This window comes from Vidua chalybeata, chromosome 17, assembly GCF_026979565.1.
Source record: "Vidua chalybeata isolate OUT-0048 chromosome 17, bVidCha1 merged haplotype, whole genome shotgun sequence".
NCBI lineage: Eukaryota > Metazoa > Chordata > Aves > Passeriformes > Viduidae > Vidua > Vidua chalybeata.
The window spans coordinates 12,702,657-12,726,875 of NC_071546.1; the positions used below are offsets into that span (position 1 = coordinate 12,702,657).

At 49.1% G+C, this 24,219-nt stretch overlaps 3 protein-coding genes across 7 annotated transcripts; 1 reads left to right on the forward strand and 2 right to left on the reverse strand.

The window, feature by feature from the left end:
• Window positions 1–294: 294 nt before the first annotated feature.
• On the reverse strand, window positions 295–9,204 carry CSTF1 (cleavage stimulation factor subunit 1). 3 transcript variants are annotated; one of them, XM_053958221.1, is made up of 7 exons: window positions 8,805–9,202; window positions 7,982–8,143; window positions 7,144–7,339; window positions 5,614–5,891; window positions 3,949–4,146; window positions 3,061–3,451; window positions 295–1,788 (listed from the first exon to the last, which is right to left on the reverse strand). In XM_053958221.1, the coding sequence occupies exons 1-7, from the start codon at window positions 8,922–8,924 to the stop codon at window positions 1,529–1,531; spliced, it is 1,605 nt and encodes a 534-aa protein (XP_053814196.1). In that variant the 5' UTR covers window positions 8,925–9,202; the 3' UTR covers window positions 295–1,528. The 3 variants fall into 3 exon arrangements, with proteins under 3 accessions (XP_053814196.1, XP_053814197.1, XP_053814195.1); XM_053958222.1 differs by lacking the exon at window positions 7,982–8,143 and having other exon boundaries at window positions 8,805–9,204; XM_053958220.1 differs by lacking the exons at window positions 7,982–8,143; window positions 8,805–9,202 and having other exon boundaries at window positions 7,144–7,865.
• A 291-nt stretch (window positions 9,205–9,495) lies between these two features.
• Window positions 9,496–14,986, forward strand: AURKA (aurora kinase A). Of its 3 annotated transcripts, none has more exons than XM_053958225.1 (9): window positions 9,496–9,571; window positions 10,065–10,150; window positions 10,774–11,053; window positions 11,569–11,644; window positions 12,256–12,447; window positions 12,652–12,790; window positions 13,110–13,258; window positions 13,822–13,996; window positions 14,297–14,986. In XM_053958225.1, exons 2-9 carry the CDS (start codon window positions 10,091–10,093, stop codon window positions 14,480–14,482), a joined length of 1,257 nt encoding a protein of 418 aa, XP_053814200.1. In that variant the 5' UTR covers window positions 9,496–9,571; window positions 10,065–10,090; the 3' UTR covers window positions 14,483–14,986. The 3 variants fall into 3 exon arrangements, with proteins under 3 accessions (XP_053814200.1, XP_053814199.1, XP_053814201.1); XM_053958224.1 differs by lacking the exon at window positions 9,496–9,571 and adding an exon at window positions 9,837–9,932; XM_053958226.1 differs by lacking the exon at window positions 9,496–9,571 and adding an exon at window positions 9,837–9,932 and having other exon boundaries at window positions 10,065–10,144.
• Window positions 14,987–15,406: 420 nt separating this feature from the next.
• Window positions 15,407–22,792, reverse strand: FAM210B (family with sequence similarity 210 member B). Its single transcript, XM_053958227.1, has 3 exons — window positions 20,505–22,792; window positions 18,519–18,691; window positions 15,407–17,466 (listed from the first exon to the last, which is right to left on the reverse strand). The coding sequence occupies exons 1-3, from the start codon at window positions 20,622–20,624 to the stop codon at window positions 17,250–17,252; spliced, it is 510 nt and encodes a 169-aa protein (XP_053814202.1). The 5' UTR covers window positions 20,625–22,792; the 3' UTR covers window positions 15,407–17,249.
• Window positions 22,793–24,219: the final 1,427 nt, after the last annotated feature.

Consider the following 24,219-nt stretch of genomic DNA (forward strand, 5'->3'; position numbering starts at 1 on the left):
AGGCCAGCAGCACCACTATCCCTTAGCAGCACTGCTTCTCAAGGGTCACAGACTCAGAGGCAGAGGAGGAGCAAAGAGGATTAAGCCTCAGAAATGTTTTGCATAGAGGGAGCTTTTCACGAGAAAATTAAATTTCATTATTTAAATAAAAATCTCCCACCTTCTACATTTTGAGTCTGTAATTGTACCTGATTCAGGTGGAACACAACAAATGGATCATTCCGAAGTCCCCAGGCTCCAGCCTCCCATATTTGACTGTTTCTCCTTCGTTATACAGAAAACAAATACAATTCCTTCTTTATGTATCAAAGAGCTTTTGAAAAGGCAATCTTTATTTAAATACAGACAAAACTTGTACCCTCACCAGCCCTTGACAATTCCTCAGTGTAATGGAAGTTAATCCAGCAGCAAGAACCACCTCACATTTAAAAACTCTCAAAGGCAAGTGCTGAGCTCTGACCAAAGGAACCCCCCAGCTGTGATGCCCAAGAGCTCTGCACGAGGAGGCCTCAAAAAACAAGTTTAAGACTCTGCTCAGGCAGATCTCTGGGAGAATAAGTAGTGAATCTTCCAACTTAAAAAAGTTTTAAGCACAGTTTCTCAACAATGGGCACTGTGTTTGTGACTAATTAAAAAAGAATGTAATTGAAGTGCTGTGTAACGGACATAGATGAACATTTCTCAGTCAAATGAAACAGTGACATTTCTGAGGTACACATACAAAAATTCAGATGCACAAGTTTCTTTGACAGGTTATTAAAGGTCTCTAAGGCAAAATTATTCTCATTTTCACCTGCAGCAGCACTGTCACATTTTAATTGCAATGTGGATATTCCTTAAAACTATCAGGAATTCATTTTGAGGTCCCACTTGCTAAGATAAATTCAAAAGAGGATGAGATGAAGTCCGACTTTAACACAAGAACTAGAAGACCATTTCTTGAGTTCATCCAAACAATTTAAAATCCTGTTTGAATTCTTGTGGCACAACTCAGAACTGAAAGCCTACTTGGCCAATAAACAAAAAACAAAAAAGAATTCACCAAAACCCCAGACTGAAAGATACAAACCAGAGCTTTACAAATAATGAATTGTGGCTGAAGGCAGCTTAAGGCTTCGTTAAAGTTTCTACACCAAGTTCTGCTGCTCTTTGCGTGATCTCTTCTCTACCAGAGTTCAGTGGGATTGCACAGACACAACACAGAGCAGAACTGGCTCCTTCTGAGCAGGACACAGTCCCATTACTTTGTGTGTGATTCACAGGCAGGGGAACAAGCTTAGCCCTTCCTGCCAGGGTAATTTTATTCTCCACCCCCTCCCTTCAGTACAATTAGAGATGACTTACAAAAATTAAACCACGCACACTAATAAAAAAATTAGCGTGGGGTGAAGAGTCTCAATATTTGTTATTTTCCTGCCACGTCTGACAGAATCCAAACCGGCCCAGCACGGCTTCCCCAGAGGCAGCTGCTGGCAGCACCATCACCCAGGGGGCAGGAGCTGGGCAATCCCTGCCTGGAGAGCTCTCCTCAGTCTGTGGTGGACCTCCTGTACCAGAAGCGGGCCCTGTAGTCGTCGCTGCAGGTCATGAAGCCGGGGTTGGTGGGGGAGTGCACGATGCAGCGCACGATGCTGTTGTGCCCCAGGGACAGGAGGTTCCTGCGCTCCGCAGTCCTGGAGTCCCAGCAGCACAGGCTGATGGTCCGTTCGTCCGGCAGCAGCACGTAATCCTCTGTGTGGTTGAACACAGCCTGAGTCCTGTGCACCTGGCGCCCGCTCAAACCAGCACCTAAGTACAGGCAGCAGAATTGGGACTTTTAGAAGTTTTCATACCTATGAGTCATTTTCTGTAAGTATCAATTTTCTATCAATTTTCTCTGCTGTTCAACCACTTCCACAAGCAGCAGCTGGTGCAGTAACAAATATTCTTTTGTAGTTGTATCACGGGACCAGAAAGATTTGAGTCCAGCCTCTGCCCCATCCCTACCTTGTCACCAGCACAGAGCACTGAGTGCCACCTCCAAACCTCCCTGGGCAGCCCCTGCCAAGGCCTGTCCACCCTTTCCATGGGGAAATTCCTCCTGCTGTCCATGTATATATTCTAAGATTCCTTAGGGGACAGAAGGAATACCTATTCTAGCTGTGCCATGTCCAATCCTTTACCTAAGAGTATTTTTGCCTGGTATTTTTGCATTCTGCGACCAAGGAGAAAGAACACAAGAGAGGAGAACGCAGAGAGTCTGATGGTCCTTGAGGACTTTTCAGTGTATTTCCCACACAGCACACGCTGTATGAGCTCCCTTGGCCCTACCTTCAGATAAAACGTGTTTCCCACAGAGCCAGGGCACTGCACGATCCTCCCTGGGATCCTGCACGGCTTTCCCGGGAAGGTGCTGCTCCCTGCTGGCCGGGAGCACGAGAGCTGCACTGCAGACAGGGACCTACAAACCCCAAAAGCTGACACATGCCATTTCCAGCATCTTTCGTGCTCCTACTGCTTAAGCACATCGGTGCTTGACCCCAAAGCTCTTGTCACATGCAAAGCTTCCACAGCCTTCATTATTCCCTAATTCCTGCTGAGATCCAAGCATGGCACTGTCAGCACGCTCCAAGGATGACTATCTTGCACATAACTGCATCCTTGGGAAAAAAATACATAAAAAAGGGAACAAACCAGCTGCAGGTACATTTCAGAGTATTGCCATGGCTATAGAGCCACAGAGTTAATGGTTAAATCAACTGCCCTAAAGTAGCTTCAGTGTTTCTTCTTACTTTTCCCCAGTTCAGTGGTAACTTCCCTCCAGAACAATGGAGTGAGTAAAGATGTCAGAAAATTCTCTAAAATCTACTCAGACTAAAATATGTTTAGACTGACACACAGAATCACAGCTTCTCTTCCAGAATTGGTCTAATGGAAATGTTTTCAAAAATCTTGGGCAATTTATCCTCAAAGCAGCAATTGCACCATTGCCTTTAGGAATTGTTAATTTCTGACAGTATTTCCAGCCCTGCCATGGCTCAGCACCTGGAAAAGGTGTCTGAAAGGTCACCTGCCACATACCTGTGTATTTCACCAGCGTCCGACCAGTGGATATCTCCCAGAGTTTAGCCACAGAGTCTTTCCCACTGGACAAAATATACTTGGAATTTTTGGAAAAAATAGCAGAACAGACTTCAGCTCCATCGTGTGCCTTCTCAAAGGTGGTGATGCAGCGGTTGGAGACCCCATCCCAGAGTTTGATGCAGCCATCCTTGCTGCCTGTCACGTACATGTTGGCGCTGGCGTTGTAGTTGACGGAGCAGATGGCATCGGTGTGCTGGTCCTGGGGGTTGCAGGACACGAAGCACTGGAAGGTGTTGATGTCGTACAGACGAAGCGTTGGGTGCTGGGTCCCCACCAGGATGAAATCCCCAGAAGGGTGGAAAGAAATGGAGCGTAACATCTCTGCTTCCTGTCGGATTCAAAACACACGGCGGGGTGAGGAAGGAAAAAATGCTGAACTGGAAGGGTCGGTGCTGGTGGTGGTAAAGTGCTAAAAACCTACTGGAATTAGCAGCAGATGGAAAATGTTTCCATATTATTATTATCAGCAAATGGAAAATGTTTCCTGTGGGATTGAAATGACAGGCTAACTGTGGCTGCGTTGTAGTTTTTGTCCTAGAGCAGCAGTGCCCACTTATTTTAGGATATCACACCCCCCCCAAGCACACCACCTAATCCCAAATGCTCCTCCAAATCAAAAAGAACAGAATTTACTTCCAAGTTAATTCAGATTAGAGTTGGTCTAATGAATAAGAAGCTGACAGGTTCTAGACTTACAATCTGTAATGTCTGCAAATGTTGTACCTGTGTGCTTCTGCACCCCCCTCATCACCTGAGGCACAGGTCAGCTCACACCACCTCAGCACCCAGACATCTGAGCTTTGGCTGCTCTTAGCAGTATCTCACCTGGATGTATTTGAAGGCTCTTTTGGCAGAAGGTTTTGAATAATCAAACAATTTAAGTGTGTAGTCCCTTGAGCCAGATGCCAGGATCTGTTCTGTTGGGTGGAAAGCCAAGCACGTCACTTCGTCCACGTGATCGTACAGAGTCCGGATCACCGGGTGGTTCTCCATGTTCTGCTGTGCTGTCTCATTCATCATGACCTACAAAGAACATTCAACATGTTGCTGATGTTGGAAAATAAAGCAGGTTTTTGACAGGAAAAGTAGGTTTTAGGCTTGCCAGAGTGGTTCAACAGCAGCTCCTCTCTAACATGACCAGGCACACAATCTGTTCCCTTGGTTATCTGAAGGCCCTTCTTTATAGATCAACAAATAAGATCCCTGTGTCTTTATGAAGGTCAAAACAACTTGGCTCAAGGACGAACTACTTCAGTAGCAGAGAACTGGTGCAAGAAAACACCACCTTCATCAACAGCCCAAAGCAAAACACTGACTGCTGGAAGAATTGAGAGAAGCTGCACCGAAACTGCAGCTCTCTGCTGAGAACTTGGTGTGTGCTCTGTGCAAAAAAATCCCACTTTTCATTGCCACCTGGTAACTGCCTTGGAGAAAGATAAAGCACATCAATGTGTGAAACAGTTCTGAAATAACCAGTGAAAACACGGGTGGCCATGGGGGCTGCAGAGGCCACAAGTGGGTTTTAACATGAACTGTGCTCAGACATTACAGCCACGATCAGCACTCAGAAGAAGCCATTTCTGGCTCAGTTCTCTCCCTGCTGCCAAGGGTGACACCACTGTCCTTGCCCTGGATCTTCTTCCTTCTAAGGGACTTTATGAGCAGCTGCTGGAGTAGGCAATGTGCTGAGACAGGGATTTAGTCCAACTCACTGAGGCGGCCACAAGGTACAGATATGAAATGGAGAGAACTCCCAGAGTGGTTACAATCCATTATCCCAATGGGCATGGCATGGACATGATACTCCCAGAGTGATTACAACTCATTATCCTAATGGGCATGGAATGGACAGGATGCCGAAAGTGATTACAATCCATTATCCCAGTGGGCATGGCATGGACCAGATTCCCAGAGTGGTTACAACTCCTTATCCCAATAGGCATGGCATGGACCAGATTCCCAGAGTGGTTACAACTCCTTATCCCAATAGGCATGGCACGGGCAGGATTCCCAGCGTGGTTACACTCCCTTACCTCGGCGGGCATGGAATGGACAGGATTCCCAGGGTGTTACAACTCATTATCCCAATGGGCATGGCACGGACACGATTCCCAGCCTGGTTACACTCCCTTACCTCGATGGGCATGGCATGGACACGATTCCCAGCCTGGTTACACTCCCTTACCTCGATGGGCATGGCATGGACACGATTCCCAGCCTGGTTACACTCCCTTACCTCGATGGGCATGGCATAGACACGATTCCCAGCCTGGTTACACTCCCTTACCTCGATGGGCATGGCATAGACACGATTCCCAGCCTGGTTACACTCCCTTACCTCGATGGGCATGGCATAGACAGGATTCCCAGGGTGTTACAATTCATTATCCCAATGGGCATGGCACAGACACGATTCCCAGCCTGGTTACACTCCCTTACCTCGATGGGCATGGCATGGACATGATTCCCAGCCTGGTTACACTCCCTTACCTCGATGGGCATGGCACTCTTGGCCAGCATCCTCTCGGTGTCCAGGATTTTGATGGAGGCATCGGCCGAGCCCGTGGCTATCAGCTGCCCGTCCCTGCTGTAGGTGGCCACGCGGCAGGGCCCCTTGTGGGAGGTCACGTAGCAGGTCTCGTACTCGGACGCCTCGGGGGACATGGTCTGCACGTCGGCGTCGAACTCCAGGTCGATGCCGGTGCCCGGCGCCACGGTGTCCGAGCGGCCGATGGCGTACTGGACGGCGCTGTCGTCGTTCTCCATGCCTGGGGACACGCGGGGTGGCACTCAGGGCTGGCAGCCTTCCCCTCAGAGCCTGCCACTGCTCCGGGGAAGGTTTGGGAAAGGCAGCCCTGGGGGTAGAGCTGAGCTGGCAGAGCAGGTTTGGTCACACAGCACTGGGGAGGAGTGAGGGAGAGCTGGGCTGCACTGGAGCAGGCTCAGCTCCTCAGGAGCTCTGGGAATACTCCCAGTGAGGATTGGGAAGCGCTGATGAATGCACTGAGAATCAGTCACTGACCATGCACAGGCCTCTGGTCGGCTTTTCACAGGGGAGCAACAAGCCCCAACACTGTTACATGAGTTCTAAAGTAAAAAACCCAAAGTATTTATTGATTCTTTTCCTATTTTATTACTCTGAAGCCAAACTATCCCAGCACTGCAAGAGAAAAAAGTTGCTGGTCTTCAAGCCCACTTCCCAGACTTTCATCTTTATTTCCAAGATCCAGCTACAGACCAGAGAGTTCAGCACTGCAAGTGGCAATAGGGCAGACACAAGAGTTTTCAGCCCAGTGGTGATCTTTTTGCTGCTTTCATCTGCTCATTTCAAGTCTAGAATTTGCATTTCAAACAGACACAAAGCTTCACAGATTTATACCCTCAGAACTCAGCTAGTTCAGGCAGCAGAACCAGTTGAGTTACACATGGTGTCGTGGCCAGGGCTCTTCCAGGACTTGGTCAGCTTGTTCCAAGAGCAGCTCAGGGGTTTTCCCTGTTCTCCCCACACTGTGGCACTTCCAGAGGGAAGTACAGAGGGAGAACAGGTGACAGCCCTGCTGAGACCCCAGAGTGTGCAGCTGTTTCCTGGGGACTGATCTAAAAAAGCCAGCAAAGATTGCCAAGGGAAGGACTTGCTCCCTCTCCAACACTGCAGGAACAACCAGACAGGAATCATTTCTTTCTCAAGTCAGCAGAACTGTGAGGCTGAGATTTTCCCTCAGATCTGGGGGCTCAGTGATCCCGTTCACTGGGATGTTTTGAGAAGGTTGGCACTTACCCAGAACCCTGAGTGTCCTTAGAGGAGTTCAAACAGAACTGGGCAACACTCTGGGATCTGGTTTGTTGTTAATCAAACAGGAATTGCCCCACAGAGGCAAAGGCTGTACCAAGATGTACAAGTGCTGTGCTATTACCAGACATCACCTTTGCATCAAAGGTGCCATTCCAGCGACACCAACCTCTTAATTCACTGGGGAATTAGAAACTAGACTTTTATGTCAGCTTTTGATTCCAGCTTACCTAACTTAATTAGGTGCAGCAGTTGTTCAGAGGGTGCACAGACAGACTGTGGTTTGATCTCATTTATCAAGCCATTGGCAATGTTGATGTATCCATCATAGAGCAGCTGACTAATTATCAGTTTGTAAAGTTGCTGACGATCTTTCAAACTGACTTTTGTCCTATACATTGTGAGCAGGGACTGCCTGGGGGGGGCCTGGAATGAAGAACAGAAATCACATACGAGAGAGTTGCATGAAACCGCCACAACCTCAGAATAAATCTCAGGGCAGGCACCAAATACTGCTGTGGTTTTGGTGAAAAGCAGAGATGGGGAGAGGAAGGGGGGTGGGGGAAGAGGAGGAAAAAGAGAGAGAAAGAAGAGGAAAGGGAGAAGAAAAGGTGGGAGAAAGGGAAGGAAAATATGTGAGAAAGGGAAGGAAAATATGTGAGAAAGGGAAGGAAAAGGGAAGGAAAAGAAGGGAGAAAGGGGAGGAAGACAGAGGAGAAAGGGGAGGAATATGGGAGGAAAAGGGGGAGGCAATAGGGATAAAAAGAGAGGGGAAAGGGAAGGAAAAGGGGAGGAAAGACCTGTTGCGCTTGCTTTCTGTGTAAATGAAAATCTCGGCCACAAACCGACGCGGACCGTGCTAAGCGGCAGCAGAGCCGGCAGCATGAGCCCAACGAGCCAGCCGGTGCCGCCGGCGGGCCCGGGCTCCCACGGATGGATGGATGGATGCGCGGGGCGCGCACGACAGCACCGCGCCGGCCCCTCCGACCCGCCCTGCGGCGGGGCCCGCGCCCTCCCCGCCCTCCCGCCGGCCGCGGGCGGCGCGGCCCCGGCGGTGCCGGTACGTACCGAGCCTTCCTTCTGCCGCCCGCGCTCTGCCCCTAAGATGGCGGCGGGAGCGCGGAGCGCATCGAGCGGCGGCGGCGGCAGCGGCGGGGGCGGCCGGGCCCGCAGGACGCTCCTCCGCGAAGGCTGCTGCATCGAGCGCCCGCACATCGATGGGAGGCGGCTCTTGAGGGGGGGGGGCGACACAACGGGGCGGCGTCACGTGAGCGCCACACCCCCCCCGCGTCACGTGGGGGGAAGCGGGAGCCCCCCCCCCCCCCCCCCCCCACCTCGGGGTGCGGGGAGATGGCGGGGCCGCGATCCCCGGTCACCGACCCCGCTTCGGGGGCCCCGGGAGCCCCAATCCACATCCCCCCCACACTGGGGATCCCGGGGTCCTCCTCCCCGTTCCCCCTTCCGGGAATCTCTCTCCCCATTTATCCCCTTCCGGGGGTCCCTTCTCCCCATTTATCCCCTTCCGGGGATCCATTCTCTCCATTCCGCCCCTTCCGGGGATCCCGCTCCCCATTCCCCCTCCCCGGGATCCCGAGGGTCCATCCCCCCCGTTCCCCTTCCGGGGGCAGCGGAGGCCGCAGAGCCGCGCTCGGGGCGGGATCGCGGGCGGGGGAGCGGCGCGGGCCCGGCCCCCAGCGGGCGCGGCGGGGGGGAAGAGCCCGGGGCTTCTTTTGTGTCGCAGCCGCAAAGCTCCGGAGCGCCGCTTCCGCCAGAGCCCGGATCCCAAACACGGCGACGTGAACGGGCTGGGAATGAAGCGGCCGGCGCTGCCGCCCGGCGCTGCGCGGCCCCGTCCCCAGCGCAAACCGTCCCCGCCCCGAGTGCTACTCACGTCAGCCTCGAGAAAGGGCAGCCGGAGCGGGCGCGGGTCGAGCAGCGGGGCTGCCATGCTGCCCATGCCCCGGGGCAGCTGTCGTCTGTCACACGCTGCAGCGACACGGCGACCCGACATCTTCTTTTTACCTATCCTGAACCGCTTGTAAACACCAACACACACAACCAGGGTCTCCTTCGCTCTTGTTTTCAGCACCGCGGAGACAGTGAAAAGTTGCCTCGGCTCGCAGTTCCTCACAAGCCCCGAGTGCCGACCGGAGTTTTTCCTCGCTCGGCGGCGCCTCGCAGGGACCCGGCGGGCTCCGGGCTGCGGGGCAGCAGCGCCTCACGCCGCGCTCCTCACGGGCCGCGTTCGCTGAGCGGCCGCGCTCCCGCTGTCCCGGCGCCTCCTCGGGAGCCGCGCGGGTCCGGGCGCTGCCGGGGGCTGCGACGCGAGGGGTCCGCGCGTCGCTCGGGCCGGGCCGGGCGGTGCCTTCGCACTTGGCGCTCGCCCTGAAGCGCTGGCGGCACGTGGCGCTGCCCGGGGCCGCTCGGCCTGGGACGCACCGGGAGGCTCCGGCCCTGCTCGGCCCGTCCGGGGGTGGGGGGGGGCACCCACACACAATGGCCCCGCTCGCGCTCGGGCCCACGCGCGGTGGCAGCAGCGCCGCTCCCCGGCCTCGCCCGGGGGTGGGTGGGGGTGTCTCGGGGGGAGTCTGGCGGGAGCGGGACTGACCTGGCGGCGCTCCCGGGCGCGGAGCGGAGCGGAGGCGGCGGCGGCCACAGGTGGGAGCGCGGCGCGTTACGCGATTTGCGTAGCGGAAGCGGCGGCTCGGCCGGCGGGAAGTGCGCGGGCGGCGCGCGCCGGGGAGCGGAGGGGGAGCGCGGCGCTACGCAAAGTGCGTAACGCGCCGCCGCGCGGCGACAACGCCGGCGGAGGGGCGGGCGCGGCTCGTGCGCCCCTCGCGGCGCGGCGGAGCGCGCCCCGCAGCCAATGGGCGGGCGGGCCGCCCGCGGGAGGAGCCAATCAGCGTGCGCGGGCCGCGGGAGGGCGGCCAATGGCGGGCGGCGGGGGTTTAAAGGGGTATTTAAGGCGCGGCGGTTTGAATTCAAACAGCTCCGGCGGCCCTGAGGCGGCGCGGCTGGGGTGAGCGCCGGGCCTGCGTGCGAGGGGGGTGTTGGTTATGGTTCTCTATCGATAGAGAGTGCTAATTGATAAGGGACCCCCGATTTCCTGTGCTCCGCTCGCTGAGCCCCGCTGGCTCCCTCTCGCCCTCAGGCAGAGCCGCACGGGCCGCTCCCGCTATGGACAGGAACATGAAGGAGAACCACGCCGCGTACCCAGGCCGCGCTGCCAAGGTAAAGGTGTGAAATGCGCCTCTTATGCTTTATGTTCCTCTTCCTGAGCAATTTCGTCCGCTGCATCGTTGGTCTCGATGCCTGGGGGTTTGCCAGGTCGGTTCGGGGAGTGGTGGTTTTTAGTTTTCACTTGGTGGATCTGTTTCTCCCCATCACATATTAAGTACCGATTTCAAACGAGTAACTTATCTTTCAGTAGCTTTCTCCTAGAGAAAACAGAGCCCACAGCTGATTTTTTAAATTATTGTTAATATTAGCAGATCTTATTAAATGGGGAAATCCTCCTTATGTTGTAAGCATTTAAGAGCCCTCAAAGAGAGTGTATAATCAACTTTAGATACAGTTTTTAAAAGCAAGTACTGTGTCAATGTCAGTGTTGACACACATGTGCAGCAGTGCTCAAGATCACCCTGATTATTGTATTTTTTCCATTTAGAAATGCAGGCACTTTCTCAGTATTTTATGTAAAACCAAATAGGCCTGATAAGTTTTTGGAAAAGTATAAGCAAAATTTCCTTTTAATCAACTAAATACATGATTTTTAGTGTTTCTGTTGAAGTGCTTTTGTGTGGCTTTGCCATCCTGAATGGGGCCGTGCACAATTAACGCGTTCTCCTTTCTCTTTGCAGGTCGCCAATCCCATCGGGGATGCTCCCAAACGAGTGCCCGTGTCACAGCACTCAGCCCAGAGCTGCTCGCTGACCAGCGGAGCTCCAGCCCGAGTTCTGTGTCCTGCAAACTTCACCCAGCGAGTCCCCGTGCAACCCCAAAAACCCGTGCTGTCAACCCAAAAACTGCCCAGCCACCAAACAGCGCAGCAGCCCCGACCCAAAGTGCCCCAGCAGGCCCCTGTGAGACCTCAGGCTGCAAGCAAGGGCACTGAGAAACCTCCCCAGGCTGCAGCCCCTGGTAATTCTGAGGATGATTTTGTGTGATCACAGCCACGACACTCGGGATACTCCTAAAGCTGCTGCTGATCCAGGGAGGGAAGTTCTTGGTTGTGCCCCCAAACAGAAGAGCAGCACATGGTTCACCTCGGGTGTTACTGCACCATCCTTATGAATTTATCTCTAAATTAACCAATTAGAGACAATATGGTGTTATAAAACTTGCAGGTGCTCAGCAGTCAGCTGGGAGTTAATGTAATTTGTGTTCAGACTTTACAGGTTTTCCAAGATTTGTGCCCAGGGATCCTTTTGTTTGGGGAGGGGGAAAGAATTCATGGGTTTTTATGCTCAGAAAGTGTTCAAAATTGCATTTTGCCAGCACTGTTTCTTTCCTAGCAGTCAGCTATGCTAGGTTGCTTAAAATGTCATTGAGTGGTTTCTAAAAGCTGCTTCAGATGCTGCACAGGGGTTAATTTGTTCCTCTGTGTGTGTTCCCATGGGTCTGGTTCATGAATTGATTTCCTTCTCTGTACACAGCACAAAACCCTGAAGCAGAAAGCACCTCCAAACAGAAAACTGAGGAGACCAAGAAGAAAAGTGAAGAGACTAAAAAGTAAGTTTTATGCCTGAATTCTAGCTAACAGAGCCCTGCTGGAGCTCCTTTGGCTGTGGAGCCTGGTGACCCCCACACCTTGCAGACACCTCACAAGGAAAGCAGCCTTTGACCTGAAAATTGTCAGGAACAAGGACTTGCTGTAGTCTGAAGAAAACCTTGGGCTAAATGCAGAGTAGCTCTTCCCATGGGAGAACACTGATAGCTGCTGCCCCAGTCACGAGATGTGCTCCTGAAAACAGAGCCTCCTTCATGTGGGCAGGAGGCTGGAGTCTAATTTGGGATGAAACTCGATTTGTTTATGGCAAACTTTAAATTGTTTTGCCATGCCCTGGTGATGTGTCTGGGTTAGAAGTATCTGAAGGAGCCCAGCTTGGTAAACAGTCTTCATTTTGTAGTAGCATGGTTGGTGTGGTGTCTGCAAAAGCTTCAGGAGGGAAGAAAATAGCTTTCAGAACTACCTTTTGAAAAATCTCAATGCCTTTATTCTCTTGGTGTTTTCTTTAAAATCTAGTTTAGAGCACTAAGCATCTCTTGAACAGGAATGTTATAAACTGTAACTTTGAGTCAAATCCAATACAACTATCCAGCTTTTAACTTTCCTCTTGCAGAAGGCAATGGTCTCTTGATGACTTTGAAATTGGTCGTCCTCTGGGGAAAGGAAAATTTGGGAATGTGTACCTGGCACGTGAAAAACAGAGCAAATTTATTCTTGCACTGAAAGTGCTCTTTAAAACACAGCTTGAGGAAGCTGGTGTAGAACATCAACTACGAAGAGAAGTGGAAATACAGTCTCATCTTAGGTAAAGTTCAGTGACTACTTACTGTTTGTTTGCATCCAAATAAAGTAACCTTGATTATGATGAGGCTTCTTCTTTATGATAAGGTTTTTGTGTGTTGTGAGCTGAAATTCCTGTGCTTGCCTTGAAAGTGGGAGGGAGCAGGACAGGGAAATTAAAGGTTTTGGCAAACAGCTGGTTCAGAAGATTATTGAAATCTCTTTGCAGGCACCCCAACATCCTCAGATTATATGGCTACTTCCATGATGTGACAAGAGTCTACCTGATCCTGGAGCATGCACCTCGTGGGGAAGTCTACAGGGAGCTTCAGAGGCTCACCAAGTTTGATGAGCAAAGAACTGCTACTGTAGGTGTTCCAGCTTCCTCTCCATTCCTGTATTGGGATATCTGCAGGATAGAGCCAGCCCTTTAGATCAAGTTCTGTATTCTGCTGGGGGAGACTGAGGTTCCTGAGCTGCTAGTTGGCATCTGGGCAGGGAATACTTGGGAGAGTTAGGGCTGTGCAGGAATTTATGCTCAGAATTGCTTAATATTGCAAGGCACAGCCTGTATTGCCAGGCTTCAAGTGTTAAGGAATAATTGCTTTAATTTAAAATTATAATTATGGCTCAAAAAGGCTGTGCTGCAGGTGACAATATCTTAAAGCTTATTCTTTCTGCACCCAGTACATCACAGAACTTGCAGATGCCCTCTCGTACTGTCACTCCAAGCGTGTGATCCACAGGGACATCAAGCCAGAGAACTTGCTGCTTGGATCAAACGGAGAGTTAAAAATTGCTGACTTTGGGTGGTCTGTGCATGCTCCATCTTCTAGGTGAGAATTCAGTCTCTTGTGCACTGAAATCCTTCTGTAGTGTCAGTTTTTATCACACAGTTGTGGAAGGGAGGTACGTGGGAACTTCTTGAAATACTGGGGGAAAATGCTGCTATAACAAAGGGCTTAAGAGGCAGCTGGTGTGACAGAGAAGGGTTGTTACCCTGGCTTTTAGTTCAAACCTTGCTGACCCTCAGAGGAAGGTTGGTGTAGGGTTACTGTGGTCCCTGAGATGACAAAACCTGCACTTGGACTCAGACATTACACTGGCAATTTGGTTATTTCTGAGAGAGTGGGAAATTGCACCTGAGAAGGGAGGAACAGGTTTGTTGTAGCATGTGGGGTGAAGAAAGGAGCTAAGAGTGATTGCAGGGACTGAGATACTTTCAGTAGAAGTAGAAAATGTCCTGCTGGCTTTTCTTTCCCAGCTGTTCTGGTGGTGCTGAGTCCATTCAGGTGGACTGCACTGAGGTACAGATGATTGCCAGCATTAGGTCTTATCTGACTCTTGAAATAGATCCTGTAATTATCTTAATCAATGATTAACTTGGACTTTTCTTCAGGAGAACAACTCTCTGTGGGACACTTGACTACCTGCCTCCTGAAATGATTGAGGGAAGAACACATGATGAGAAGGTGGACATTTGGAGTCTGGGAGTTCTGTGCTATGAGTTCCTTGTAGGGAAACCACCTTTTGAAACAAAAACCTATCAAGAAACCTACAGAGCTATTTCCAGGGTAAGTGCCAGTGCTTATCTGGATTAGCTGGGTCATGCTTTTAGTTCTAGAAAGGTTTCAGCAAACTTAAGTTTGAAACATAATGAAAACAAACACAAGAATATACAAACACTTTCACAAGCAACGAGAAGCTTGTTCAGGGTTACAAGAAATTATTTTACCTCCATCTCAATAGGCAGAAGGTGCACAGCCTGCAAGGCTGGCACAGCTTTCAAGGGGTAACTTGGAGGTTGAGTGGTTCTATCATTTGGTTATTGCTAAAGAACTTTTGCATAACTTTGAACGTCCTTTTTTCCTTAGGTGGAATTCAAGTTTCCTCCATTTGTAACAGAAGGTGCAAGGGATTTAATTTCCAAGCTCCTGAAGCACAACCCCTTCCATCGCCTGCCCCTGAAGGATGTGCTTCTCCATCCCTGGATCACAGCAAACTCTACCAAGATTCCCACCAGCAGGAAGAGCGATGGTGCTGCCCCATCCAAAACATAGTTTTAGGAGGGTGACTTGTGGGATGGACAAGAGGAGCCTTGTACTGTGACTACTGTAATGCTTACAATAGGGAAAAGCAGGTCTTGGAATCTAGTGGCAATTGGGATGCAAATCCTTGGGTTGGCTGGTGTCATAAACTCGAATTGCAGCATAAAATTATTTGACTTCTAGTTGGGAGTTTGTGGAATATTTAATGTACTTGAAATCAGTTCCATGTGGGCCAGGTTTTCTGGTGTAAGTATGAAGCTGTTGGAGGCTCTTGTGCTGAAAATGGTTCGTTGTTCTGCCACAAGGAAGTTGTTGTTCTGGCTTATGGAACAGTGCAATATCCTGGAGATGCCTGCTCCTCCCTGGGCTGCTCAGGGGTCTTACCTGTGGTGTAACCTGAAACTGAGCGAGGTGAATGCCTTTTTCAAGTGTTCTAAAAATGATGTGGCAATTGGTTTTGTCTCTAGTTTTAAATGTGAGCACTCAATTTGTAAAATAAAGACTTGTTATACTGCACCCAGCAGGGTGAGGTTCCTTGTGGCACTGCTTGGCTCAGCACCAGCACAGCTGAACTCCTGTCCCAGAGGTGAATTCCCAAAGTATAATGCCCACCTCTGTCAAAAAGGCAGCTCAAAGTGCTGGTACCACACAGTCATTCACTATCCCACAATCCCAATTCAGGACTGCAAGGTGAGTACCAAATGTGTACTTAAGCTGCTTGGTTTGAGAGTTTGGCTTGCTCTGTCCTTTTTCCAATCAATTTATTCAAAGATCTCCCATCTGATAACATTTTCCAGCCCTTTCTCTCAGAAATATTTTCAGATTATGTTGGGTACAGCAAGTAACACCACCAGATGTTTATAAGACACTCCTTAAAATACCCCTTGCCACCAAAATCAAGGCCAACCCTTTTCCAGGAAAACACTTAAAGCAAACTAAGAGAAAGCAATTTATTGTCTTTTCAGAATAAGACTTTGCTATTTTACAAACAGTTTTTAAAAATGATCCTTCTACAAGCAAAGATTTAAGAATTCAAAATATAGTTCTCAAATTAATTTAAAATATACTTTGCAAAAATGTTCATCTAAACAAACTGCCAGTAGTTTATACAACCACATAAGTAATCAGAATTCTGGCCACAACTTCTATGAAGCTGTTTCTTTACAGCAATAAAACTCTAGTTTAGTGCTGGTGCCTTCTACTGAATTTAAATGATTTCATATGATTTTGAAAAAGAAACTTTGACTTCTTTATCACATTTAAGACAAAACATCCTTCTCAGGAATTATTCTAACTGAAGTAAACAAGGCTGCCTCAGAGTTATTTTGAAATTCTTATCCTTGGTCCACATGAAACTTGGGACTTCCTGTGGGGGGGAAGGAATTAAGGTGCAATTTAATGTTCTGGCTGAGGGGAGGCAAGAGGCTGCTCATAACAAGAAGTTATTTGTTCCTCCTTTCCTCCCTCAGCCAACTCTCATCAAAACTCCACCTTTTCCTCCTCTCCATTCACTAAATTCTAGCAAAAATAAAAAGCTATTTCAGGGTATTTTCCTGCTATGTTACTTAAAGCAGAGTTCTGTATTAATCAGATCTGTCAGAGCCACCTTGGGGTAAGTGCAAGCACAAAGAGAATTCAGAAAAGAGCAGCCAGCAGGTCCCAAACAGCCCCAGCTCCCTGGCTTACCCCAGTGTGACACTGATCCATCTGTTTTAGGATCATTCTTCAGGTTGAGTGGAAGGTGGAACGAGGACATCTACACCTGTGACTACATTCTATCACCACAGTGTCCCCATAAGGAAAGGCAAAACCCCCTCATTGCTACATTCACCAGTCTCAGCCCAAAGCACAGGAATTCCTCCTGGGAAGCTGGGAATTGGAATGTTTGCACTTCAGGTGCAGATTTGAGTTTCACCCACAGGAACAGAAAGCTGCTGGGGTTAGTTTTAAGATGCAAAAAAAAAGTATTTCCAGTAAAAAGCCAGATCTCAAAATATTAAACTCCCCCAGCTTCTCTCTGCCTTGATGATGTTTGGATTATGTTCACACAGGTAATTCTGGTTTCACTGATTTCAGTAGGCTCAGGATTTCTTCTGAGTCTACCGACATTTAAAAACAAAAGGACTTTAGTAAGGCTGGCTCCCAGCCAGCACATTTTCAAACAATAAAATCTTGGACAATAGAAGCAATACACAAAGTTTCAGAACAGTGCTTCACCTATTGTGACTAAACCAATTATGACTGCAATAATTCATCCTAGGGGTACTCCTACTGAAGCGAGTTCAGTGCCTGTGTTGTACTGCAAGAAGGGCTATAATAAAAGCCTCTTCTAACAACAGAAACACCCACCTGCCACTTTAGATTCCAATAGATACCCTTATCAAGAGAACTAGCCGTGTAGTGAGATATTGTTTATTCTGCTGGAAAGAGAATCTCACAGTTTCTCAGCTACACAGTAATAAATGAAAGCTATGACTGTTTTGAAAAGAAAAAAAAAAAGGCTCAAAAGCTGGCTTATAAAGACCCAGAACTGTGCTCATTGTCAAGCATTTATATTCCCACTTGAAGTGCAAACCAGATCTCATTTGAACAGGTTTTCCCTAAGAACAAAAAGTGAAAGGAGACAAGGACAGCACTTTTCACAGTGACATTTACCTGAAAGAACAAGTAAGAAACACAAGATGAGATCCACCTGAACCCAGCTAAGTCTTTCAAAGAACCTTTTCACCCGAAGAGCTCCGTGGCTGTGGAGCCTGGAGGGCAGAGAGGCGGGCAGGGCTCAGGGGCCGGAGGCGGGGGGTTTGAAGAAGCCGGCCTTGCGGCAGTAGCGCACCAGGAAGGGCACGGACACCACGGTGATGCTGATGCGCACGGGGGCGAAGAGCTTGTGCACAGCATAGGCCAGCACGAAGGTGCTGGTGCCAGCTGCCATCCTGGACTGCAGAGAGGCCTCGCTGAAACCCAGCTTCAGCAGAACCGCGCTCATGTCCACGCCGCTGCGCAAAGAGGAGACGCTGCTTTAGGTTAAGATTAAAAGCATAAAGGGCTGGGGTTCTGTTCACAAAACTTCATCTGTCACGGCTCCTACTCAGCCTTTAGAGATGAAGCTTCTCTGTGAAGTGATTCTTAAAGAGTTACTGTGAATTTCTGTTGGAGTTTCATCTTCCCAAATTTGACATTAAACTCTAGTCTGTGTCTTGGGGAAATTTATCAACTAAGCACAAACCAATGGAAACCAAATGAGGTACCTGCTGTTAGGCTTAGTGTTCTGATACAAAATTACAAATTATTTAAAATCTAGTAAGTGAAAGAAGTGTTGAGGATCTCGAATGGGTATTATCCACCAAATTCATTAATAAAGACATAGCAGATTTCATCAGGGATTAAACCCCACCTGAAGGAAAAATAATGTTGTCACCCTGAGCCACAACGTAGTAAACAGGAGAAATCAGGCATTCACATATTCCCACTGGAGTCAGGAATAAGCAGCAGGGAATGTTTGGGGTAACAACACATTCCCCTGTCTCCTCAGCTGGAATAACTCGTGTAACTGATGCATTCCCACAAAGCCACACACACAAGTTCCCCACCTGACTCCTGTACAGTTCTCTCACATTTTCACTCTAATCCTTTTCTAGTGGCTGTTATTTTCTGCAGTTCAACTGCACAAACTGTGTTCGACACCCAGAAAAATACCTTTATCTCTAAGCCCCAGAGCACTTTTGCATGGCTCTATCTCTCCAGACCAAGCAAGAACAAAAGATATCTGCAAAACAAATACATTTTCTGCCTGGTCAGTTATGCTGGTGCTGTGTGTGCTGTTTTCCCTGCTGATGAGCCCGTGCAAAATGACCATGTACAACTCTCCTGTCTCATGCCTGATGGGAGATCAGGTCCATTTATGGATTCATCCATATTCGAAATTCAGGAGGTAACTATAAGTTCAATAGGCACAAAGTGCCTGTCTCCTGTCAGAGATAAACAATGGTAAACGTATTTTACTTTTTTACCACTACCTGGAGGTGACAGACAGGTGGACAAACCTCACCTTGACACAGCCAGGTAGAAGATTCCCAGAGATACTAAGGAAATTCCAACATGGAAGGAAACCCCTACAGCACCATATTCTTTAAAAACTTGTTTCAGCTGCTGGGATTTGTTGAGTTTCTTGTTTTCAGCACTGGGATCAGTGGCTGCCTTTTTGAGGGGTTCAGCTGCATCCTAAAAAGAAAACAATTTAAAGTATTTGTTAGCATTAAGCACAAGATCATATTTCAGTTAGCTGAAATTATGAAAGACGTGTCTTGCACACAGAGTGATTTGGGAAGACAGAAACTCACTTCTGCTCCTCCACATCAGCACAGCAGATGCTGTGGCAGAGCCCAGACAAGCTCCCTTCTCCCAACTATTCCTGTCAAAGGAATGCACTGATCTTGGTGTAAATTCTTACACAGTTCAGGTTTCATAATTAAAACCAGGTTATTTGATCCAAATGTGTGCCAAGGCACACCCACACAGCTGCTGGAGCCGTGAGACTGAGGCGTGAGAGCTATTTGCTTCCACCCACTGCTCAGCTTTTTCTTCCAGGGCTAAGCAGCCAGTGGCACTGGAAGTCCAGCTGGTACCACAACAGCTCCCCGATGGAAGAATCCAAAGTTTAAGCTCCTATCAATCACCCTTAATGGATGAGCTGATCAAAGGAAGAACTGCAAGTGTTGACAGCAACAAGCAACTCTGTTGCTACGCTGTAGACAACAACTGCAGGGACATGCCAGGGCTGGTGTCAAGAGCCCAGCTGCACTGAAAATCTTTGTCACAGCAGAAGTCATTGATAGATTTTTATCTGGGTACATTTCAAGTGCAGAAGTTCATACCAAACCATATCCCAAAGCATATCCCAAATCTGAAAAGAAATCAAAGGAGGGCAGCTGTGTTGGCAGCCCTTGGAAACTCTCTATGCCCGCCAGAGAAGAAATACTGGCAGGAAGAAAACATTTCCACAAAAACCTCAGGATTTGCCTCTAATTAGTCAGCAATTGTAAGGAAAGATCAGAGGAGTCCTCTCGTTCCAGCTGAGCTCAGCAGCAGTTGTGACAATGTGACAGCAACCACAGGACAGGTAGAGCCACCAAGTGCCTGCCACCACTGTCCCACTGTGGCTTCAAGGCATACAAATTAGAAGAAAAAGATTCTTGACTAATTATTGGACTTGCTAAGATTGTAAATTAGCATACAAGACAGTCTTACAATCTTCAAGGTAAGCACACCACCCGCCCAAACCCCACATTTCTTTGCCGTTTTTCTCTTTTGTAATTATTTCTGTTACTTTGTATTTCATTTTGACAGGAAGTCATACAAATACAGAAGCAGGAAGTTGTGTAGCTCAGCTTATCCTGATTCTTGTAGTTTTAAAACTTTAGATTTTTCTTTTGTGGCTCATGAGCTTTGGGTCTTAGGGATGGATCGTAAGGACTGCAAAATTGCTTGTTCTGATCTTCCAAGTCCATTCCAATTCCCCTGTATTCACAGGCTCACACACCAGGAATGGTATTGAAGCAAAATGTAAAAAAAGAACCACTTCAACGGATATTGAGTACCCACGGCAGTCATGTACGGAATAATGTCCAGCTTAGCAAGTAAAGCTGCTGCCTATTTCCATGTCACTCTGCGACAATATTTCAGCTAAAAAGCCGATTTTATTCGCATCACTCAGGCTATTTAAAGCATGAAAACACATCTAAAACACCCCGCGATGCTTCGCAACGAGGCAGCAGAAACCACGCTGCAAATTACGCTGTAGACATGAAACTGCAGAAAGCTCACACTGCCAATGTGCCCACCAGCAGGTGCAAACCAGCCCCCAGAGAAACCCGCGACAAACACGATTTATTGACCCCATGGGGGATGGGAGAGGGGGATGGAGGTGGGAAAAATAAAAAAAAAAACTGAAAGACACCCCCCAAAAAGCTGCGGAGAGCTGCGAGATCGGGGCGGTTTGTGCCGCTCGCCAGGCGCCCCCTCAGCCCTCACGTACCTTGGCGCGGGCGCGGCGCGGGCCCGGCCCCGGCGGGAGCGCGGCCCAGGCGGGCCGGGGGGCGCGGAGCGGGGCCGGCAGCGGGGACAGCAGCGGGGACAGCCGGCACAGGCGGTACATGGCGGCACCGCCGGCACACGGCAGCGGCCCGGCCCCCCGAGCGGCATGACGGGCCGGGCACACGCCCCGACCGCCTCCTTAAAGCCGCAGCGTTCGCGTTCGTGAGGCGCCGGTGCCTCGTGGCGCGGCGGGTTCGTCCCAGCCGCGTCCAGCCTGGCCTCGGACGCCTCAGGGATGCGGCAGCCGCGGCTTCTCTTGGCAGCCTGTGCCTCCCCGCCCTCACCGCCAAGGATTTCGTCCTAATATCCAGTCTAATCCTGCCCTCTTTCATTTTGAAGTCACTTCCCCCCCCCCCACCTCATGTCACTCCAGGCGCTTATAAATGGTCACAGAGCTACAGAATATCCCGAGCTGGACTGGACCCACAAGGATGATCCAGTCCCGCTCTGTGCTCTGCACAGGACACCCCAGCAATCCTCAACAAACGACAGGGATTCTTCCTCAGGAACTGAGTGACAGGGTGAGGGGGAATGGCTTCAAATGTGGAGAGGGGAAATTCACACCCAAACAACCCCACCCTGGGCACCCCTGGCAGCGCTGTCCCAGCTCTCCCGGAGCTCTGGCAGCCTCGGGCTGTGCCCATTCCCTGGGGAGCCTGGGCAGTGCCAGCACCCTCTGGGGAAGAACCTTTGCAATATCCAACCTAAACTTGCCCTGGCACAGCTCCAGCCGTTCCCTGGGTCCTGTCACAAGTGCAGCACCTTGCATGTGGCCTTGCTGAACTTCACCAGGTTCTCACAGTCCCACTTCTGAAGCTTGTCCAGGTCCCTCTGGATGCCATCCCATTCCTCCAGTGCATGACCACCAGACACAGCGGGGAGCTGTCAGCGAGCTTGCAGAGGGTGCCCTCATAATTGTGATCACAAGGGTTTCATCCCTGCGTTTTCCGAAATGGCTCTGTGCCATTGCACACACGGCTGCTCATGGCAGGGTGAAACTGCATCCCAAGGCTGATCCCAGCAATAAAATCCCGCTCTCTGGCAGCTGCAAAGCCTTTCCTCTTCAGGCACGCCGTGTTTCCGCAGCCATGTGAGCTCACGGGCCTGAGGACAATGGGAGAGCTGTGTGGGATGAACAGGACGGGTTCCCTCCGGCAGAACGTGCCGCTCAGGAGCCCAGAGTGGAGCTGCACAGGGCGGCACGGCGCGGTGCAGTGCCGGTGGGCGGCTGCTGTCGAGTGCAAGGCGCCACACAACAGATGGGCTTCGGGGAGGATCTCGGGGGAAGAGAGGCTGAGAGCTTTGCTTGTACTGAAACGATTCTGTTCTGTCTCAACAGCACTGCCAGTTCCAGGGCTTCACACTGCCTCTAGTTCTTGCTTCATAAATCCAGCCTCTCTCTGAATGCTTTGGAGAGGAGTAGTTTCTCAGAACACAATTTCACTGTTTATTACTGCTCCAAAGCAGTTTGCTATGTGTTTTCTGTGACTGTTTACACACCAACACCACCAGAGCAGACAGGTGATATTGGCATGGCGGTGCTCTGAGCAGAGCACACTACAGCTTTGTCCGTTTTCTTTCTGAATAATAATAATAAAAAAAAATCCCAGGAGTTAATTCTGGTCTCAGCAAAGGAGATGTCAGTGGCAGCTCTGGGCTCTGCTCTGTCTGTCTGGCAGATCCGTCAGAGCCACTGTGGGACAGAGACCACGGAGCTGCTCTCCTGTGACAGATGTGTTGCTGCTGCTGGACATCCAAAAATCCTGGGCAAGTGCAGAAAAGAGCAGGAGGTCACTTAACGAGGCATGAAAGCATTAGGGCTGGCAGTTGTATATGCGCAGCCTGGCTGTCTGCTGCCTCCAAGTCTCAGTGGGAGGCTTTGTTTGGAAGCGGGAAGGAATAATATGATAAACACCCAGTGATAAATGCTCAGTGAAAAAGGAGCGAACAGCCAGGCTTAATGTGAAGATGGTTTATAAGAAAAAGACATTAGCACTGTCCTGCTCATAGTAACTAAAACAAAGGGGAGAAGGTACAGCTTTCAGAAACAGCTCAAGGAAAGGCTTCTGCACTGACACACATATTTACAAACACATCTCAAAATGTTTTGGTGTCTACACTAAATATAAGATAAACTGAAAAAAGGGGTGCTGCAAAATGCTAAAAAATGCACAGATCTCAACAGTGTGTTCTGCAGTCCTGAAACAGGAGTGTGGGGTGAGGAGATGTGAACCCAAATTCCAGATGGCTCAGGGATATGTTATTTAAAAATAAACCTAAATTACTGATGCACTTTATCTATTACATTCGTGCTCTGTCTGAACCCCTGTTCCATCTCTCAGCCTGTCTCTACATAGATAAACTCTTATTTTCCATTTGCAATTTTCCAACAGCCAGAGAGTGCTGCTTTGGTTTTGTGTTATTTGTGTTATTGCAGTCACTCTTTATCATCAGTAAAAGGAAAGCTGGGAATTGAGCTGAGAGCTATTGAAGAGGCAGTAGGTATAATGTCACCAGGAGATGCATTTGAATTCCTGTGAGGCAAAGACTTTTCCATAATGACCATTCTCTATAATTTGTCAGAAAGGTTCGTCATGTTTTTATCAGAATGTGTATAATGTAGTAACATAGGGGCTACCCTTTGTCAAGGTATCTATTATAAACCTCTTAGATAACAATTTCCCTTCCATAATTTGACTTTCTGATGTCAAAATCTCTCTTGGTTTGACAGTGCTGTAGGAACAGTGAGAGAACTGAAGTGTGCTCTAATGTGCAATTTCAGAAATCCAGGATGCAGAGTTGTCCAAGCTGTGCTTTGCTGAGAGTCCAAGCTAAATACAACCACTGCTGCTTGTGGGACTCTGCAGTGAGCTGGTTTAGGAGTTAAATCCATTTGCAGGGATAAATGTGATCAGTAATTCAGTAACAGCTTGGGAGAATGTCTTAGCCAACCTACAAGGATGTTTTGATGATGAAGAAATCTTAGAAGTCTGCTAAGTTTTCTAAATTGCAAGAGAGCAGATTCATTACATGTTTTCAGAATTATTTAATCTACAAATAATTTAGGGATTGTGAATGTTCTGGTACCAAAATTTAATGCCTTCTAATGGACACGTAGGAAGTGGTTCCTGTGTGAGAGTGGGAGCCAATTTCTTCTTCGTGCTGGAAGCTGTGTCATTTAGCATAATTACAAATGTAGTAATGTCATGCATATAAATGTAATGAGATGAGCTGCGAACTGATCATGAACCTCATTTAGAACAGAAGGTAAGGTAATTTTTTCATATTATTGTAAATTAAGGGTATGGTATGTGAACTGGTTTTAAGTGGGCCCTGTTCTTTAGTACATCGGCTCTTTCACATCATGTTCCGAGAGTGTTTGAATCATGAAGATGAGATAATGGGGCTAGTTGATAAGTTGAATAAAAATTAAAATGATACCAGGAAAGGAATATCCATATGCAGCTGATAAACATATTTGTTAGTGAAGTTCTGGGTCACGGATCCTCGAGTACATACAATCAGCTTTCAGGGACATCTTTCTTCTCAAGCAAAACCAGTAGAAAGTCATTAACTCTTGGTATCTTCTGTTCAAATGGGAGAAGACTCCAGTGCTGGGATTGCTAAATCAAACGAAAGCCAGCCCAGGTATTTTC